At 43.9% G+C, this 21,060-nt stretch overlaps 1 protein-coding gene across 3 annotated transcripts; it reads left to right on the top strand.

Moving 5' to 3' along the window:
• Positions 1 to 2,568: 2,568 nt before the first annotated feature.
• On the top strand, positions 2,569 to 20,649 carry LOC144493292 (uncharacterized). 3 transcript variants are annotated; one of them, XR_013497727.1, is made up of 4 exons: positions 2,575 to 2,709; positions 10,684 to 10,845; positions 14,134 to 15,249; positions 20,433 to 20,649. XR_013497727.1 is itself a non-coding variant. In XM_078212155.1 (3 exons), exons 1-3 carry the CDS (start codon positions 2,647 to 2,649, stop codon positions 15,142 to 15,144), a joined length of 1,236 nt encoding a protein of 411 aa, XP_078068281.1. In that variant the 5' UTR covers positions 2,575 to 2,646; the 3' UTR covers positions 15,145 to 15,263. The 3 variants fall into 3 exon arrangements, 1 of the variants encoding a protein (XP_078068281.1); XR_013497736.1 differs by lacking the exon at positions 14,134 to 15,249 and having other exon boundaries at positions 2,569 to 2,709; positions 20,433 to 20,646; XM_078212155.1 differs by lacking the exon at positions 20,433 to 20,649 and having other exon boundaries at positions 14,134 to 15,263.
• The last annotated feature ends 411 nt before the right edge of the window (positions 20,650 to 21,060 follow it).

Raw genomic sequence — 21,060 nt, 5'->3', positions numbered from 1 at the left:
GTAGGCAATTTAAGGTTAAGATCTGAGCACAGTCTGTTCGCATCTTGTCCTCACCGACATCTTCTTCTGCAAGTGGCAAGTGTTTCCTCTTGTGTTGTTGTCACCACTGGTGAATACTCAGTTGTGCTGATAATGCCACAGGTTCTCCTGTGGTAACGTTAATGTTGGTACTGCCTGTGAATATCTTTGATCTCCACGACATCCCCCCCCCCGGCTGTCCCTACCTCCGACCCAGCCGGCAGTCCCAAACTCCCCACCCCGATGGCCAACCCCGATCAGCCCCTTCCCTCCCTATGTCACTGATCCCAGCCCCCACCGATCTCCCCCATATGCCCTGCCCCAATAGGCACCACCCCTCTGGCCTCACCCCTCTGCCACTGCCCGATGCCCCTGGGGCAGTGCCACAGGACCAGGCTGGCAATGCCAGGCTGGTTACACCCAAGAAGCACCTCTCCTTACTCCTGACCACCTGGTGGGGCCTCCATGGCCTCCCTTCACTCCAGTGGGGTCGACCGCCAGTTCCCCATTAGTGGGTAGCTGTTGTAAGTGTTGGAGTGAAACACTCCTGGCGGGGAGGGGGAGATGCTAGCAAGCCTGGAGACTTCAGTCCCGGGCCCGCTAATGGGAATGGAAATCCAGATATTTAATATTTAAATAAGCTCCGCGCCGGTTTCCGGTGTGGAGCTGACGTGCTGGAAATCCTGTCCCTGTTGACGTGCGGAGGCTGTGGCACCCAATGGGCATTGCAAGACTGGCCTCTGCTCCTGTCACACTCCATACCCAGTCAAACCACAGTCCGTTGGAGTGGAGGGTCTATGAGTTCCGCAGCACAATGCTATACATAAAGACCAACTCACATGGAGCTGAGGAATGAACTAGTCTGCACTAGCAGAGTGGCATTCGGGGCAACAGGAGTGGTACAGCACAATGGCAGGTGGACTATGTATGTTGCACTCACCTCGAAACCTCGAACTGAGATCTGCCTTGTGCATGTTTTGCATCTGCCTTGGCATAGATCAGCTAGATAGTCAACATCTTTTCTCAAAGGTAGGGGAATCTAAAACTAGAGGGCGTATATTTAAGGTGAGAGGAGAGATATACAGAAGGTCCAGAGGGGCAATTTTTTCGCTCAGAGGGTGGTGAGTGTCTGGAACGAGCTGTCAGAGACAATAGTAGAGGCGGGTACAATTTTGTCTTTTCATAGAATCATAGAATCCCTACAGTACAGAAAGAGGCCATTCGGCCCATCGAGTCTGCACCGACCACAATCCCACCCAGGCCCTACCCCCATATCCCTACATCTTTACCCACCAATCCCTCTACCCTACGCATCTCAGGACACTAAGGGCAATTTCAGCATAGCCAATCAACCTAGAAAGAAAAGATTTAGACAGTTACATGGGTAAGATGGGTATAGAGGGATATGGGCCAAATGCGGGCAATTGGGACTAGTTTACTGGTTGAAAACTGGGTGGTATGGACACGTTGGGCCAAAGGGCCTGTTTCCATGCTGTAAACCTCTATGCCATTCCTTTTCATACGGGTTTGAGGCTGACGTGATTTCTCGCTGGAGTGACGCAAGATTGAAACGTGTAGGGAGATTTCAGCGAGCAGCTGTTTTAATGAGCATTCATGAGATGCAAATGAATGGAAATGCGTTTATGCTAACAGGCGGGGGAGAACCGACCCACCATTAAACCGCCATTGGGAGAATTTCAAACTGTTTTTATGCCGGTGGGTTTCTGGCTTTTCAGTTCCCACTGGAGTTCCCTCTTCCGCCGCCAGCAAATCCACCCAAGCGCATGGGAAAATTGTGCTCAATAATTCAGGTGGATGTCCCTTCATGAGAACCTTCAGTAGCCCAAGCTGGAACCTGATTTATCAGATTTCCTAGTAAGCCTCACTGCATTCCCAATCAAATTACATCAGGAGAAGTCCACTGGGCTCATAAAAGTTTAAGGCCAAAATTTCTTTCCATTGTATGTGTCACATTTTCCAACCGTTGTTAGTTCAAACATACAAAATATTAAAACACAATGAAGCAGTGGGTATAGTATACTATGTTAACCTCTTCTGTCTTATCCCGCTCTCTCAGGTTCTTTGCACCCAGTGCCAGCTCCCTGTAGACAATGGGCAGACAACTTACTCCTCGGTCTATTTCGAACTTGTTCTTGAGGCACATAACAGGGAAAAGCTTGGCTGTGGTGGTTCCTGGCCTCTGCTCAACTTCATCCCATGAGACTGCAGCTGGGCTTGGGAGTTTACTCATTTTGTAGCAATACACTGTACGACACATTTGAGCATTTGTTTTCAATTGGAACGTAGCTTTCTGTGCTTTCGGCACAAAGCACCTAATCGAGTCTTCAGACTGAATTAGCTGCCGGTGGTTCCCTGTAATAACCCCTTTCTCACGTTGCCATTGTCTTTTTTGCATTTTTATTCAGCCTGCATTGAATAACGTTCCTCCCTCTGGATTTTCCGAGAAGTTCCTGCCAACCATGTGTCATTCCGCCCACAATGCTTCATTCCAAAGTTCCTTTTTTTCACACAGAACAAAAATCTAATCCTCCCCACAAGTGCTGCAGTCTCCACAGATTCAACCATAGGTTTCTGTCATTGCTGTTAGCCCCCAGGAAACAGAGAAGAATGTTCACCATGATAACCTACTCATTCTGGGTGCTGATCTACATTTGGTTCGAGATATTGCTGGTAAGTTGCGTTCCTATTTTCTCTTTGATGGTTCTTGTGTCATTCAGAGTTTTCATCGAGTGTACAAAAGTTCTGCTTTCTGGAATTAGGTGGATCAGCAGGCTACGGTCTGTTCTGTTGCTTCTGAGACTAATATTCAAGCACAATCCAGACTATTAGAAGTATTCTTTCTTTGTTAACTGCTAAATCCCCATTATAATCTCTTTAGCATTACTGGTTGCGGACAATTCTGGTCCCATTCCAATTCCACTGGAGGCAATTTTCCAGCAATTTTAATGTACAGAAACTGGAAATTCACTCAAAACAACCCCAGTCTGCAATGGAATAATGTATACATTCAGGTTAGAATAATCCTTCAATAAAATTAATAATAATGTCTGTATTGATGTTCTGGCAATTCACTCGCTGGCCTTTGGGACCATGGAGTATTTTTAGAACTTTCTCTCTGGAGATTATGGAGAGTTGAGGTAGAGTCTAGGAGAACAGAGTCTTTAATCTTTCAACACATTATTAAACAGGTACTCAAACGCAGCACAATATTATATTTAGAGGTGCATTCATCTTCATTTGTCATAATAAAATTAATTAAAAGGGCGTGAGGTGCAAATTCATGTGGAAAAAAGAGATTTCATCTGCAGGACAAATGGCTCATACTTAAGGGTTAAATGGTGCTAAATATCAATCACTGAAGGAGACTATAAGGTTGCCGATAGACAGGAATGGGAAATTCTGCACTGGGTGCTGGAGGATATTTTCCCAATTTAATGCAAATTCATAGAATCATAGAACCATAGAATCCCCACAATGCAGAAGGAGGCCATTCGGCCCATTGAGTCTGCACCGACTCTCCAAAAGAGCATTTTACCCTGGCCCTATTCACGTATCCAACCCGCTAATCCCCCTAATATAACACATCTTGGGACACTAAGGGGTAATTTAGCATGGCCAATCCCCCTAACCTGTTCATCTTTGGAGTGTGGGAGGAAACCGGAGCACCCAAAGGAAACCCATGCAGACACAGGGAGAATGTGCAAACTCCACACAGTCACCCAAGACTGGAATCGAACTCAGGTCCCTGGCGCTGTGAGGCAGCAGTGCTAACCACTGTGCCACCACGCAGCCCTTTTTGCCAGGGCACAGTAGAAAGAGAATTACTCTGATGCCAGAAACATTGACACTGATGCTGTAGAATGTTCCACATTAATGTTTTCTTTCTTTATTCTTTCCAATTCCATTAATTTTAATGAATTAATTGAAAGCATTAATTGGACAATGCAGTGTTTGCTGTAGATTTATATTTTACTGGATGGCAATGATTAATACAAATAAGTTTCATAAAGTTAGCTTCCTCATTCATTGTTTTAAGACTTCCATTATAGTTAAAAAGTTCCTTGTAATTTTATGCCTTTGGTTAGATGCAGACTTGACTGTAACTGCTTCTCCCTTTTAAACAATAGAAGGCTGGAATTGTTGGCAGATTCAAAAGGTAATAGAAGAACATGATTGTGGTTAAAATGAGGGCTTCCTATACCCTGTACTGGAAAGGAAGAAAGAAGGAATTTATATAGCATGTTATCACATTTCCCAGCATATTCAATGCACGTCATATGCATTCCAATGGATTAGATTTTGCAATAAAAATAACAGACCAACAGCTTTGGTTGTATTCATGTGGAATTTCGACAGCAACTTTTAGTGACCACATATGAGCCATTAAATGCTTAAATTCAAGATCTTACTGTCCAAAATACCCTACTGTTCCTAAAGTGAGGTGAATCCCGCTACCTTGCCATCTGACATTTAAGTAATGCGAAGCTGCTGTATTTAACTGTGAACTAAACATGCCAGGAAAGGTTCAGGCTTGTCTATTCCAGATTAAGTACCCTTTTATTGGTGTGGTTAACAAAATATTAAATTTAACAAGTGTGGCTATTCAGTCCTTCAGATCTTAATAGTTGGAGATTTAAAAAAATAAAAATACTGTTTTTCTAACTCTGTCACAAAGAACAATACAGCACAGAACAGGCCTTTCGGCCCTCCAAGCCCGCGCCGCTCCCTGGTCCAAACTAGACCATTCTTTTGTATCCCTCCATTCCCACTCCGTTCATGTGGCTATCCAGATAAGTCTTAAACGTTCCCAGTGTGTCCGCCTCCACCACCTTGCCCGGCAGCGCATTCCAGGCCCCCACCACCCTCTGTGTAAAATACGTCCTTCTGATATCCGTGTTAAACCTCACCTTGAATCTATGGCCCCTCGTGAACGTCACCACCGACCTGGGAAAAAGCTTCCCACCGTTCACCCTATCTATGCCTTTCATAATTTTATATACCTCTATTAGGTCACCCCTCATCCTCCGTCTTTCCAGTGAGAACAACCCCAGTTTACCCAATCGCTCCTCATAACTAAGCCCTTCCATACCAGGCAACATCCTGGTAAAGCTCCTCTGCACTCTCTCTAAAGCCTCCACGTCCTTCTGGTAGTGTGGTGACCAGAACTGGGTGCAGTATTCCAAATGCGGCCGAACCAACGTTCTATACAACTGCAACATCAGACCCCAACTTTTATACTCTATGCCCCGTCCTATAAAGGCAAGCATGCCATATGCCTTATTCACTACCTTCTCCACCTGTGACGTCACCTTCAAGGATCTGTGGACTTACACACCCAGGTCCCTCTGCGTATCTACACCCTTTATGGTTCTGCCATTTATCGTATAGCTCCCCCCTACGTTAGTTCTACCAAAATGCATCACTTCGCATTTATCTGGATTGAACTCCATCTGCCATTTCTTTGCCCAAATTTCCAGCCTATCTATATCCTTCTGTAGCCTCTGACAATGTTCCTCACTATCTGCAAGTCCAGCCATTTTCGTGTCGTCCGCAAACTTACTGATCACCCCAGTTACACCTTCTTCCAGATCGTTTATATAAATCACAAACAGCAAAGGTCCCAATACAGAGCCCTGCGGAACATCACTAGTCATAGGCATCCAGCCGGAAAAAGATCCTTCCACTACCACCCTCTGTCTTCTGTGACCAAGCCAGTTCTTCACCCATCTAGCCACCTCCCCCTTTATCCCATGAGATACAACCTTTTGCACCAACCTACCATGAGGGACGCTTTACTAAAGTCCATATAGATGACATCCACGGCCCTTCCCTTGTCAACCATTCTAGTCTCCTTTTCCTCTCACTTAATTCAATTTTTTCCATTTCTTTATTTTGCTTTCCATACCTGGTTTTACATTGGGTTTAATATTAGATTGACACTTCCTGGTTCATATTCTGTGCAGCCCACTAACAATTCATAGAATCCCTACAGTGCAGAAGGAAGCCATTCAGCCCATCGAGTTTGCACCGACTACAATCCCTCTCAGCCCCCATCCCTGTAGCCCCACGTATTTACCTTGCTAATCCCCCTGATACTAAGGGTCAATTTAGCACGGCCAATCAACTTAACCTGCACATCTTCGGACTGTGGGAGGAAACTAGAGCACCCGGAGGAAACCCATGCAGACATGGGGAGAACGTGCAAATTTTGCCTAGTGACCCAAGCTGGGAATCGAACCCAGGCCCCTGGCGCAGTGAGGCAGCAGTGCTAACCACTATGACACCATGCCGCACCGTGAGGTCTTCAATCTCATTGGTAATCGAGATGCTTATCCTATTCACACAGGTCCTAGGTCCCTTGTAAACAGTGCTATGCTTTTGGTGGTTGGCAGACAGGAACTGTGAGTACAAAAGTCCAAAGAAAGTATATGGCCAAGAATAAACCTATCAAATGGTAGGTGTCTTCCGTTCATTGTTGTCTGCAAAATCTGACCCAAGCATTTATTTCAAAGTTACCTTTGTTCAGTGAATGAATGTCTGCCAATCACCAAAAGCATCTTATTTACAGCAGTGCCCCAAACACAGCAATGACAAGAATGGCCAATTTATTTGTTTTTGGTGGTGTTAGTACCAAATGAATGATGTTTGTCATAGTTCTGATTCATCACAAGTAAATTTGCACTGAAGAAAAGCTATTTTTCAAATGCCTTTCTGGAGATGACGATTAATGTGAAACGATGATACTTCTGTTGTGTGACTCCTAAACTGTTCAAGATGTGTGCCTGGATTGCATATGTTGTCAGCTTTCTCCGAGTATTTTACACAGCATCATTGCATGATAATTAAAGATAAAGGTTGGAATTCTATCTCACCACAACTTCCCCACCTACACACACACACACACACACACGTACAACACTAAAACACGCACATACACTTACAACACACATTCATACACACAACGCACACACACATACAACACACATGTTCATAATATGCTCATGATGCATACACTTAAAATACACAAATTCACAACACACAGCACTAAAACACGCACATACACTCACAACACGCACACACATACAACACACATGTTCACAACACACTCACGACACATACACTTAAAACACACAAATTCACAACACACAGACATACACACACACACTCACGATTCGTGTCCATTTAATTATAATCGGAGGAGACGGATAATTTCATTTAAAATTGTCTGTTCCGCTTTAGCTGTTTTACTTAGCTAAAATGTTATTATCAGTGTTCCTCCTTTCTGCTATATATCTGAACATTTCAACAAAATTAAGTGTGTAATCCTATTGAAATGTATTTATTTCACGAGTGTAATGATTTGAGAAGTGGTCTGTAGTTCAGTAGATCTAGCTCATTGCACTTCATCTCAAAATTCAAAGGAAGATTGCTTTGACATTCTGAGGCACACCAGGTTTTAAACAGAAAATTTCATAATAATGCCGTCTTTCACTGAAACTAAAGTAAAATAAATTACAGTAACCATGACAACATCAGCAAAACTCTTCACTGCTCACTGAGCTTGCGACAACTCTGACTTAATGCCACGTCGAGACAAACTTGGAGTCCCTTCAGGCCTTGCCTGTGGGAATGGCCATCTGTTTCCAGGCAGCAGATACTTATACAAACTTTTGGTAGATAGATTTTTAATTCTACTTCTCAGACTTTATTTCTATTTTCCACAATAATTTTCTTCTCTCCTCTCCTAAAGTTTCTCACTCATATTGGAGAAGTTGTACAAGCACTTCACCTGACTTTAAGCCTTCACTGTGTGTTTTAGCAGGCAATTCAATCGGGTAATCCTGTACTCACTTGATACCTACACATGCAAACGTTCCAACAAGCAATATTAGATAGCAATCAGGAGCGGGAACCCCTTTCCCCCCTTTAATCTCCTACAGACACTGCTCCAAGCACCCTACACCAACATTGCCACCATCCATTGCAGTCTAAGGATGATGAGGTTAATTGCACATACCTTTGCAATATCCCAGTTTGATAAACTAACTGGTACAAGGAGGGAATGCACTTACAGACTGAACCATCAGCAGAGGGTGGCATGGTGGCACAGTGGTTAGTACTGCTGCCTCACAGCGCCAGCGTCCCAATTCGATTCCTGACTTGGGTCACTGTCTGTGCAGAGTCTGCATGTTCTCCCCGTGTCTGCGTGGATTTCCTCTGGGTGCTCCGGTTTCCTCCCACAGTCTGAAAGATGTCCTGGTTAGGTGCATTGGCCATGCTAAATTCTCCCTCAGTGCACCCGAACAAGCGTCGGAGTGTGGCGACTAGGAGATTTTCTCAGTAACTTCATTGCGGTGTTAATGTAAGCTTAATTGTGACACTAATAAATAAACTTTAAACCTGTCAGACTATTCTAATGATTCTGGCTCAAGCTATGTCTGTAATTATCTATGATGTGGAGATGCCGACATTGGACTTGGGTAAACACAGTAAGAAGTCTCACAACACCAGGTTAAAGTCCAACAGGTTTATTTGGTAGCACAAACTTTCGGAGTGCTGCTCCTTCTTCAGGTGAGTGCTACCAAATAAACCTGTTGAACTTTAACCTGGTGTTGTGAAACTTCTTACTGTAATTATCTATACATGCAACAATTGGATTGGCAAGAGGAGAATCCAGTTGTTGTGTCCATATAGGAACCAGAGACATATGTAGAACTAAGAATGATCTTCTGTGGAAGGAGTTTGAAGTTCTATATTAAGAAATAAAACTTCAAAATAATAATCTCTGGATTACTACCTGGGGGAGGTGAAAATTGGCACAGCGTCAAGCAGCCTGGAGAATTAAACATCTGGCTCAAAGAGTGGTGTAAGTAGAAGTGATTCAATTCAAGGGGCCCTGGTACCAATAGGGGGAGGGAAGAAATGGGCTCCTTTATGACTTGATTGGAATCAGCACCCTGATATATTGTTTAAATAGTGCTGTGGATAGCGCTTTAAACTAAAAGAGCTCTTGGGAGGGTGGCGATCACCTGGGGTACTATACAGTTTTGATCTCCATATCTATGGATGGATACATTTGTTTTAGAGGTGGAACAACAGAGGTTCACTGGATTGATGCCTGGGATGAGAGTTATCCTATGACAAGAGGAAGAGTAAATTGGCACAATATTTTCTGGAGCTTCAAAGAACGAGACACAATTTCATAGAAACCTACGAGATTCTGAAGCGATCGACAGTAAACACTGAGAGGTCATTTCCCCTGGCTGAGGAATTTAGTAAGAAGTTTAACAACACCAGGTTAAAGTCCAACAGGTTTATTTGGTAGCAAAAGCCACACAAGCTTTCGGAGCTGCAAGCCCCTGGTGTTGTTAAACTTCTTACTGTGTTTACCCCAGTCCAACGCCGGCATCTCCACATCATGAGGAATTTAGCACATAGGTGCAGAGTCTCTTAATATGAGAATGATAATTTAGGGTGGAGATGAGGAGATATCTCTTCACTCAGAGGGTTACGAATCTTTGGAATTCTCTACCCCAGAGTGTTGTGGAGGCTTCAACATTCAGTTTATTTAAGGCTGATACAGACAGATTTTTGGTTTCTCAGAGAATCCAGGGATAAGGGGAGCAAGTGGGAAAGCAGAAGTAAGATAGATCAGTCACAATCATATTGAATGGTGGAACAGGCTTGAGGGGCATATGGTCAATTCCTGCTCCTATTTTTTTTTATTCATTTGTGGAACATGGGCGTTGCTGGCTGGCCCAGTTGCCCTTGAGAAGGTGGTGGTGAGCTGCCTTCTTGAATCGCTGCAGTCCATGTTCTGTGGGTTGACCCACAATGCCGTTAGGGAGGGAATTCCAGGATTTTGACCCAGCGACTGCAAAGGAACGGCGAAATATTTCCAAGTCAGGATGGTGAGTGGCTTGGAAGGGAACTTGCAGGTGGTGGTGTTTTCATGTATCTGCTGCCCTTGTCCTTCTAGATGGAAGTGGTCATGAGTTTGGAAGATGCTGTCTAAGGGTCTTTGGTGAATTGCTGCAATGCATTTTGTAGATAGTACACACTGCTGCTACTGAGTGTCGGTGGTGGAGGGAGTGAATGTTTGTAGGTTTGGTGCCAATCAAGCAGGCTGCTTTGTCCTGGATAGTGTCAAGCTTCTCAAGTGTTGTTGGAGCTGCCCCATCCACGCAAGTGGGAAGTATTCCATCACACTCCAGACTTGTGCCTTGTAGATTTGTCTTTGTATATTCATATAGACCACTTGAGACGCTCTGGTTGTTCCTCGAGCAAGACGGTCGGGATGAGAGGGGAGTGCCTCGCAACTGCCTTCACTCTCCTCCACCACAAACATTCAGTTGAATTTCCACTGGCAAGGGGCAGGCAGGCACCAAAGAAACACCTCCAGAGGGTATTTGGGCACTCCTGTCATGGTGCAAGGCAAGTTAACCACCAAATCTTAGAAAATTAACCTCCTTCCCAAAGAGTCTACTTGCTGAGCAACGTTTTAGCAGTGCTGATTGATTGTTACAAGCAGAGAGGTAAAAAGTACAGTTGGAAATAAAGTTTATTAAATACCCTTACCTGTTGCTGTTCTTTAAGTTGAAATCTAGTTTTCATTCCTTTGTTTTGTCCATTTTCTTATTGTAGGTACCAGTTACTGGACAGTCCACTGCGAGTGATGGAAAACAAGAGGCTTCCGATTCCCTGCAGAAGCATTTAGTGGCAGTTCTTGTCCTGCTGGTTATAGTACTGTTAGTGTGTGTTGCAACAATCTTTGGAATAACTCTCATCTACCTTAAACTCAATCAGGTATTTGTCACATCATTTAAAAAAAAGGATTAAAATACAGTTTTGCATTTCTATTGTCATAAGTAGAAAGCACAGGAACGCGAGTAGGCCATTCAGCTTCTCAGACCTGCTCTGTCTAACTGCTTCACTGCCAATCTGTACCTCAACTCCTGTTACCCAACTAAGCTTCATATCCCTTGATCCTCTTCCCTAACAAAAATCTGTCAATCTCAGCTTCGAAAGTTCCCATTAACCCAGGGTTCACAACCTTTTATGGGAGAAATTTTCCGATTTCCACTGCCCTCTGAGTGGAAAAGTGCTCCTAATCTTTTTTTTGTTGGTCTTATATGGATTTAAGCAAGTATAAAAGACCCTCACTCTGTGAATTTGCACAAACTCCAATTTAACAGTTAATCTGACAATGATGTGTTCACGCCCAATGCAGTTTAAGTGGAGTTCTAACCTTTTAGGTTAGGATTTTCCACATCCCCCTACCCACGCCTCCCCCACCACCACTACCACCACAGAGGGTTTTCCCATGGCAGATGTGGCAAGCCATTGGCTGCCGGCAGGATCTTCCAGTCCCGTCGAAGTCTATGTGCTTTTGTGAGATTCACCAGCCCCGCCATTGGGGAATCTGGTGCAAGGGGTCAACTTTGACTAGACCAGAAGATCCCGCAGGTGGGAGGGGTGGGAGGGTGGAAAATTCCCTTAAACTTGGCCCTGAAATTCTGTGTGTTTTACTCCCGCTAAGACATCAGTGAAATCCCCCAAGGAACTGATAGCACCCTGTTGCAACAAATGTCCAGCATTGCTGCCCCTTATACATAAATGAAGGGACTTCTCCTTCCTGGCTGTACATGAGGACCTAGATTATCAGTGATACTCAGTGGATTATCAAGTCAGATGAGACATCCCAGCCTCACCCAGAATGCATGTGGACTCCACTAATGGGGTACAGGACTTGCAAATGACCTGGAATCCTGGGACATCTTTTCTCTATAAAAGCAAAATTTCCAGTTTGGCTGCTTTCCACAGGGGTGTGGAAGCAAAATATTGTGGCTCCAAGGTGGGGGAAGACTGCCAGGATTGGGAGGGGCTGGCAACCATCTCCACTGCCTGACAGGCATGTGGGTAGCAACTTTCTACTGACAAGGACACCGGCATAGTGTCATTGTGGCATTACCACCTGCTGATCCATGCAAGCGATGAACTGCCTCGCTGACCCCAGAAACTTTGCCAGGGATTAGTGGCAGTGGGCACCAGTAAGCAGCTGTCTGCATCACTCCCTGTGGAATGGCAGGGCCCCAATATTTGCTCAAGGTGGAGGATGTCTCATCTGATTATGTTTGTACAGTTTGTTCAGCTTTTAGTTGCTCCACAGTGCCAGCAACTATGGGGGTCATTTTTGGCTTCATTACCTGGGTGGTGTCCTGGTAAATCAAATCATCTGCCCATTGCAAGATCCACTTGACTTTTCATTCCATTGATTTAATTGGGATAAAATTTGAAGAAGGTCTATAATGTGCAAATGATTTCTTCTACGAAAATTACCTGCACGTCTTAAATCAACAGATCAGTATAATGTGATTCACTGGTGGATTCCTTAATTGGTGTAGCAACAGTGCATGTAGCCACTTCAAAAAATTCATAATTAATTTGTCTCCAAATGTCCAGTGGAGTTAATAGTCAGCTGAATTTGACACTCCTGCTGTTTTGATACCTCGTTCTACAATTACCAAACAGAAGCAATTCAAAACGAATGAAAATATTCAAGAACTCATTGGGGGAAATTCTGTTAGTGGCGTTGCATTGAGATTAGGAAGATCCTAGGTTCAATCCTTGGACTGTGCTGACTTTGCTGATCTCTATTGTAAAGATACTAGAATTTGCTTGAGTGCATGAGGGGATATTTAAGCTCAGCTATGATGGGCTGGATTTCTGCCAAGCCTGAGAGCCCAGAAATCCATTAGCTTATCGAAGCACCTGAGCCTCAGGGAAGACATTGCTTGACTGGCAGTTCTGGCTCTCTGTTCTCTACTGTCAATTATGTAATATTTATTTAAGCAAGATAAAGAAGTTTCAAGTGCTTGCAGTTTCTGCTACCTGAAAGGATGATATTGACATTTTTATTAGTTTGTACTACAAGGAAGTTTTTTTTTTAAGAAAGGAAAAAGTTATCAATGAATGACCTTTTAAAGCCTTTTCATACATATAACTGCCACTAGAGGGTTCATTGGTTCTAGACAGTTTATAGTGGGTGAATGGGCATGGAATTAACATAGTTTGGCATGGGGCCATAGGGGCTGTTTGGGAGGGCATAGCTTGGCATGGAGGCATGAGGGACCATAGGGATAGATAGGTGGGAATGATATGGCATGGATGGGGCATGAGCGGTGTGTGAGAGTAGAGGACTGGAGATCCTTGCTGTTTTTATTTTTATTGGGTGGCACAGTGGCATAATGGTTAGCACTGCTGCCTCACAGTGCCAAGGACCTGGGTTCGATTCTGGCCTCGGGTGACTGTCTGTGTGGAGTTTGCACTTTCTCCCTGTATCTGTGTGAATTTCCTCTGGGTGCTCCAGTTTCCTCCCACACTCCAAAGATATGCGGGTTTGGGAGATTGGCTATGCTAAATTGCCCCTTAGTGTCAGAGGGACTAGCAGGGTAAATGCGAGGGGTTATGGGGATAGGGCCTGGGTGAGATTGTTGTCAGTGCAGGCTAAATGGCCTCCTTCTGCACTGTGGGGATTCTAGATTCTATTCTATAATTCTATGAGACCAAATCCCACTGCATCAAGGTAGGCCTTTAAACAGCCCACCTTGGCAGCCAGCAGCCCCTATAGTTTTCTCTGAACTTTTCCCTGGATGACTGGTTCAATTTCAGCCCCCATCCATGCCTGAATGAAAATTCTGCCCCCGTGAACATTTTGTCCTGAGGTGGACGGGCCGAACTGGGAATTTTCCCAACTCCCGCTACATGCCTCAAGGGTGAAAAGCCAGCCTGATATATCCTACAATCAGCATTCAATACTTAGATTCCTAATGAAGACAAAGAGAGTTCCAGAAGCCCCCAGATCTAAAAATCAAAACGGCCCGATTGAGGGAAAAATGAGAGTGAAGGAAAAAGAAATTGGCAGAAGAATTATTAGGAAGCTGTTGGTCTAATTAAAGCATTGGTCTTTTTAAATGACCTTCTGAAAATGTTGATGTGCTCTTGTTACCAATTAAGCCCCCTTGCTACTATTTAATATCTAAATAAGCCAACTCCTCCCATATACAGTGCAAGCAATTACACTTTTTGTTTCAGATCAGCAAAATGTTGTCAGAAAAAGATGACGAGACATACGCGCAGATTGGTGCTAACCTGGCTCACTTTACACAAGTCAGGAAAGATCAGGACTCGACCAATGCTAATGGGAATGTGAAAGGAAACAACAGCCGCCAAGTGGGAACTGGCAATGAGCATGACACAGAAGAGAAGTCAAGCAGGTCTTCTTATCTTAAGCTTCCTGATGGAACAGTTCAAACCACCTCATTCAAGTCTCCTAACAAAGCCAAGCTTGGTGCAAATCCATCAAAAGACCCCAATGCCAATGGATCCAGAGGGGATAGCCGACCAACAGAGAATATTCCAAAATATTCCTCACCGCCATCTTACAACAAAGCTATCAGGAATGGTTTGCGAAATGCTATGTTGGAAAAAGCAAATGGGAACCACGAAAATCTAACTCCGAGAGAGGTGAATAATTCCCAGGGGAACGTGCTTCAGCAGTCAACAGAGTTGAGAATTTTCAACCATGCAGCAAACAGCGACTCTGTTGTCACCCAAACTAACCAGAAAACTGCAAAAAAGCCTAAAGCTGAAGATAGATATATAGAGACAAACGTCCCGGCGCATTCCACTCCTGACTCAAGTATTTATGCAATTTATGATGTGCCTCGATCTTGTTTGTGTTCCTCAGTGTGCCGTGGTGTCGTCTGGCATACATCGACTTTCCAACACAACACTCTGAAACGCTCCTTAAGTGAAATAGGTCCCTCTGCCTTTGAACTGCCACTTGAGATGCTTCAGGATAACAAGTATGCAGTGCCTAGACCTGTGACCTTTCCTAGCCATGGAAACTATGAAGCTGACTTTAAGAACCTGGAGAAATCCTCATCCAAGGACTCCGGCGTCCTGTCATATGTAGATTCCCAGTTGCTGGATTTGATCCCTGAGGGAAAAGAACCTCGGCTTGACTCAAAAAGTAATCTGGAAAACAAACAAAGACAAGTTGCAGATAAGGAATCCACCGGAGACACCAGTTTATTTATTTAATAGAATTGTAAATTAGAAGTCCCAAACGTACCGAAAATGAGTAATGTGCCTCTAAAATTTGAAAGAAGGAATTGCCCTGTGCACTTTCTTAAGACATGAAAGATGGCAAGTATTGAGCATAAATTACCAATCTACGAGTACAGTACCTCATTTTATACATCTAATTTATTACTGGTGATAAATTCAGCCAACCCGTGTTAATTAATTGAAGATATGCTAATTTACTAACTTCTATCAAGCAAACAGGACATGCATCTGTAGCAAATAACGTCTAGCTCCCAAGTAACAGGAATTAATGGCACAAGAATGGGAGATAAATTAATGGACCAATGGGAATAATTATGAGAAGAGAGTCTAGAGTGCTCAGTCAAATAGCAAAACATTTCTTTTGGAGCAAAACAGCTGGATAAGTTCGGGCTCTGCAGTCTGCCACCTTATTTGTACAATAACATTTATCATACTTAAGTAAGGATTGTATATAATTGATCTAAAGATTATGTTATATGGCATATGTGGCGTCCAATCCTGAACATTGCATTTTGGGAAGATGTTAAAGCCTCGATGAGGGTACTTACCAGAAAAAAAAGCAAAGGTCTCAGGTATGAGGAGAGACCTGAGAAGTTGAGGTTTTTCTCCTTAATCCAGAGAAAATTAAGGAGAAGAAGAGAATTAATAGAGGTGTTCAAAATGATGAAGGGTTTTGGTAGGGTAAATAGGCAGAAATGATTTCCACTTGCAGGAGGTAATTCAGGGACACAGCTTAAGAGAATTAGGAATATAACTAGTGGGATGAGCTTCTTTTCACTCAGCTCCTGGCCTCAATACAGTTTTGCTTCAAACATGGACAAAAGAACTGAATGCCACAGGTGAGGTGAGAGTGACAGCCCTTGACACCAAGGCAGCATTTGACTCAGCATGGCATCAAGGAGCCCTAGCAAAACTGAAGTCAGTGGGAATCAGGGGAAAACTCCACTGGTTAGAGTCAAACCTGGCACAAAGGAAGATAGTTGGAAGTCATCTCAGTTCCAGGAAATCATTGACGGAGTTCCTCAGGGCTATGTCCTAGGCCCAATCATCCTCAGCTGCTTCATCAACTACCTCCCTTCCATCATAAGGTTAGAATGGGGATGTTTGCAGATGATTGCGCAATGTTGATCATTAGTCGCGACTTCTCAGATACTGAAGCAGTCGGCATCCAAATGCAGCAAAACCTGGACAATATCCAGGCATGGGCTGACAAGTGACAAGCAACATTTATGCCAGACAACTGCCAGGTAGTAACCATCTCCAACAAGAGATGATCTAACCATCGCCCCTTGACATTCAATGACATCACCATTGCTGAATCCCCACGATCAACATCCTGGGATTTACCATTGACCCAGAAGCCATATAAATACTGTAGCTACCAGAGTAGTCAAAGGCTAGGAATCCTGCAGCGAGTAACTCATCTCCCAAAGCCTGTCCACCATTGACAAGGCACAAGTCAAGAGTACAATGGAATGCTGGATGAGTGCAGCTCCAACAACATTTAAGAAGTTTGTCACCACCCAAGACAAAGCAGCCCACCTGATTGCTACACCTTTAGCAAACATTCAATCCCTCCACTACTGATGAACAGTGGTAGCTGTGTGTACCATCTACAAGATGCACTGCAGGAACTCACCAAGGTTCCTTAGGCAGCACCTTCCAAACCCACGACCACTACCATCTAGAAGGACAAGAGCAGCAGCTATCTGGGAATATCACCACCTGGAGGTTCTCCTCTAAGCCACACTCCATCTTGACTTGGAAACATATTGTGGTTCCTTCCCTGTTGCTGGGTCAAAATCCTACTTAACAGCACTGTGGGTGTACCTAAACCACATGCACCTTCTGAAGGGCAACTAGGGATGGGCAGTAAATGCTGGTCTATCCAGCGATGTCCAAATCCTGTAAAATGATTTGTAAAACAAAAGTTGGTAAGATGCAGAATGCACTTCTTGAAAAGATGGTGAAGCCCCACTACCCCACCCTTGACTTGGGCATCTGCATACCTGGTCAGTCTCCTGCTCAAATCAGACAGGAGGTGGTAGCTGGATCGTAGGTGGGTGCCTTATTTTTAGGGGCTGGGGGCTCATGCAGGGAAACAAAAAATGGCCCCTGGCACTCAGGTAAGTCACGAGGAGGACGTTTTGAGAACCCCTTATGGTCAGGGAAGGGATAGCCCAGTCTAAACTTACATCGAGCATGTCTTGTAGGAGCATTTTCTGGCCTTTTCTCTGTGGACTTCACCTATTGCGAAGGCTATAATTCCTTCTCTGCTCATAACACCAGTCACAGATTATCAGACCCTGGCCTTTATATATAAAGAATGACAATGAAGACATCTTTGCCAACTGCTCACAAAGGCAGGCTAACAGAAAAGCAGTGGGAATGGAGTGGGTTTGAGCAGTTATGTATACCATCAATGTTAATCATCTGCTCTCAACAGCACCCCTCCATTCCTCCTGTCAGACAGATAGAGATAAAATCATCCCTGCTAAATGCATTAAGCAATTGGCATCTAAAAATAACTCCACAGATAAGGCTCAGGATAGATAGCTCCAGGTATCCACAGTTCTTACGTTCATATCTTTGCACATAATTTATCCCCAAAAATTTCTGAGTCATCTGATAGAAAACCAGAGCTAAGACTGAGGAAGAAAACTTCAAATGAAGACTGAAAGATACCAGCCAGTAACAGACAGCCAAGATCTGAGGAAGAAATATTAAAATGTCAACAGCTGCATGACAGGATGTTGTAGCCTCCACAGTCCATCTTTGTTCAAAGAACCATCAAAGGATGTTCTTACACCACAACAATCTGCCTTGGCTATGAGCTGCACCATAATGTGCAGCCGGGCAAAACTATCTTCACATTTCCTGGTTCCTGCCTCACTGGAACTGATAGAACTCCTTGTAAACAGTTCCAAATGTAAATGTTGAGAGATTAATGGAGAGGGTTGAAATCCTCCTCACAGTTTAAGCAAAATTAGGTGGGTTTGCAAAATGTCCCAGGGATCCAATGAAGGCCCTAGTGCTTTACAAATTCAGTACTCAGAGAATGGTTGAAATGTGGGGCTGGCTGCCACGGGGAACAGTTGAGCCAAACAGGAAAGATGTCTTTAAGAGGAAGCTGGATAAGGACATGAAGGAGAAAGGAATAGAAAGTTACACTAGTAGCATTAGAAGAAGAGGAGTGGGAGGAAGTTCATTTGTAGCAAGATATCAGCATGGATCAGTTGAGATATGGTCTGTTTCTGTGCTGTAAATTCTATGTGAATCAGATTAGACACTGCACCCGAATTTGCACTCTGTGCAGTGTCAAACCATAATGAGCTATAATTGCCATATCTATGGAGCCACACCTCGCTGTGTCCTGAAACTATGTGAGACCCTGGATGGAATTTTGTGCCCTCTCCCGTGGTGAGGTTGGTGACAGGGGACATTTGATTGGGCAGATGAAGCCTTCCCATCTCCACCCTAGTTATACCCGAAGTGGGAAGGACCATGGTCAGCCTTCTGACCCTGCTGCCAGTTGAAGCCCTTCAGTGAGCATTTAATATCCACTTAAAGACCTCATCCTGCCACCATGGTTATGAACCTGGCAATAGGCAGGGGGCTCGGCATGTGCGAAGCACGACAAACAAATCCACATGAGGTTGCTTGCGGGCACCCAGGGAGGTCCCCAGTTCAAAGGCACTTAATGTCTGATCAGTTGAAAGAGGATTGTGAAGGAGCAGCCTACTGAGGGCCACCCCCCTACCCTTGCATCCACCTCCACTCCCGTCCTCTTTATGAATTGAGGAAATTATGACATTGGTAGGCCGTTTTTCTGCCAAAATTTCCTTCCCTTTTCTTCTATTCATGGTGAGCCACATTCAGGCCCCACTTTAATGTGGCAATTTTCCCCATTACCATCACCGCATGGCCCTCCCCCCACCATCCCTCACTCCTGGCCTGAGATCCAGTAACAATCCTAGGCCTCAGGTAGATGTTGTACCTGCAGTGCAGTAGCTGCTGCCGTTCAGGAGAGATGCTGGCCTCTGATTGACCAGTAGTTTTTGGCAGGCTGGATTTTTACCCCCAGGGCCTTTGAATCCACTGCGAACCATTAAGTGATATGGACACTTTTAGCACCTTTTTCAGCCTTCTTCATCATCATTTACATTTCACGTGTCCAATTACATTCCCACCCCCTGCCACCCCGGCACCCTCACAGTATAAATCTAGGTCTGATTTTTCTTTGCTCTTAGCTCTGAGGAAGGGTCACCCAGATTTGAAACGTTGGCTCTATTCTCACTCCACAGATGCTGTCAGACCTGCTGAGATTTTACAGCATTTTCTGTTTTTGTGTCTAAACTAATTCACTTTTGAGCCAGGCAGCAAGATGCTATTTTTTTGAAGGCTAAAGGCTAATGCAAGAACAGCAGAACTTGAACTGCAACTTTTGGACTTTAAAGTTTAACATTACATTTTCTCCTCATCTGAATGTTGCTGAGCGATTTGCACATAAGTAACAGTGAGAGCCATTAGCTTCACCAGTGTTCCTGATGTGAAAATCTGGCCAATGTTTACCACAAAGCTGATATCAGGTTAGGCTCAGTGGTTATGGGTTTGAACCCTACTTCAGACCTTGAGCACAGGCTGCAATTTCAATCCATTACTGGAAAAGTGCCACATTGTTGGAGATGCCATTTTTAGGATGTGATGTCAAACCTGCTCTCTTACACAAATGTAAAAGATCCAAGGCTGAATTCTCTGGCAGTGCTGGTCTAAAAGCCGGAAATTCCCACCCATCTGTCAATGGGGTTTCACATTGTCCGCAACCCGCCCACTAAAATTCCAGTGACGGGCGAGATGGGAGAATTCCGGCCCTAATGTTACTATTCAGAAAGAACTAGGGCTTTCACCCTGGTGTTCTAGCCAAAACCTGTCCCTAAAGGAACATGATTAAAAGTAAAATATTTGTCATTTATTTAATTACTTGTTTGTGGAATCAAGTTTGAGTTCCAATTAGTAGCCATGTTATGTACATTACAACCGTGACTACATTTCATTGGCTATAAAGTGCTTTGGGACATCCCAAGGTTATGCAATGCTCTGTATTATTGCAAGTGCTTTCTTTAGATAGGTTTAAGACAGTTTTTACGTTTTATTTTTACTGTGTAAAAATGGAATATTATCCGTTCACTTTGGTTTATTGAAGATATGTAAAATAGTTAATTTTTATAATTTCATTACAATTCCATTTTCTTTCCATATAGACATGCAGCTCCCAGCTCAAAGTGTATATTTTTTTCGGTTGCGTCTCTACACCCGTATTTCGTACCCTCTGCCTGGAGTGTTCTGGCACATGTTGTGCTCTTTTCTTCTCCGGATCCCAACGTAATGAAGTTTATACCTGTAAAAGGTGGCTTCGTTGCTGCCAGATACATTGCAAATAATTGTGTAAAATATGCCATTAAAAAGCAAACTTTTCATAATTCTCTGCACTTTATTTTTTGTTTGTTGTCCACAGCATTTCCAGGAGAATGTATTCAAACAATGTGAACCAATATAAGGCTTCACATCTCATCTGAAGAAGAGCAGAGGGCATCTTTGGTGCCCTGATCAACATTTGTCCCATTAAAAGCAAATTAAGTGTGGATTAATGGAACCTTCTGTTTGAAATGGTTGCTAACGTTTTTGGGGTCAGCTCATACATGTCCAAATGCTCTGTCACTCTGTTAATGATGATATACTCCAGTAACTTCGACAACTCTTGTTAAACTGATGAGTCCAGAACTGCCTCAATTTTAAAATTTTCATCCTTGCTATCAAGAATGAGGTGGCACAATGGTTAGCACCGCTGCCTCACAGCGTCAGGGACCCCGGTTCAATTCCGGCCCTCAG

Source organism: Mustelus asterias, chromosome 1, assembly GCF_964213995.1.
Source record: "Mustelus asterias chromosome 1, sMusAst1.hap1.1, whole genome shotgun sequence".
Lineage (NCBI taxonomy): Eukaryota > Metazoa > Chordata > Chondrichthyes > Carcharhiniformes > Triakidae > Mustelus > Mustelus asterias.
This window is presented reverse-complemented; position numbering and strand designations above follow the sequence as displayed.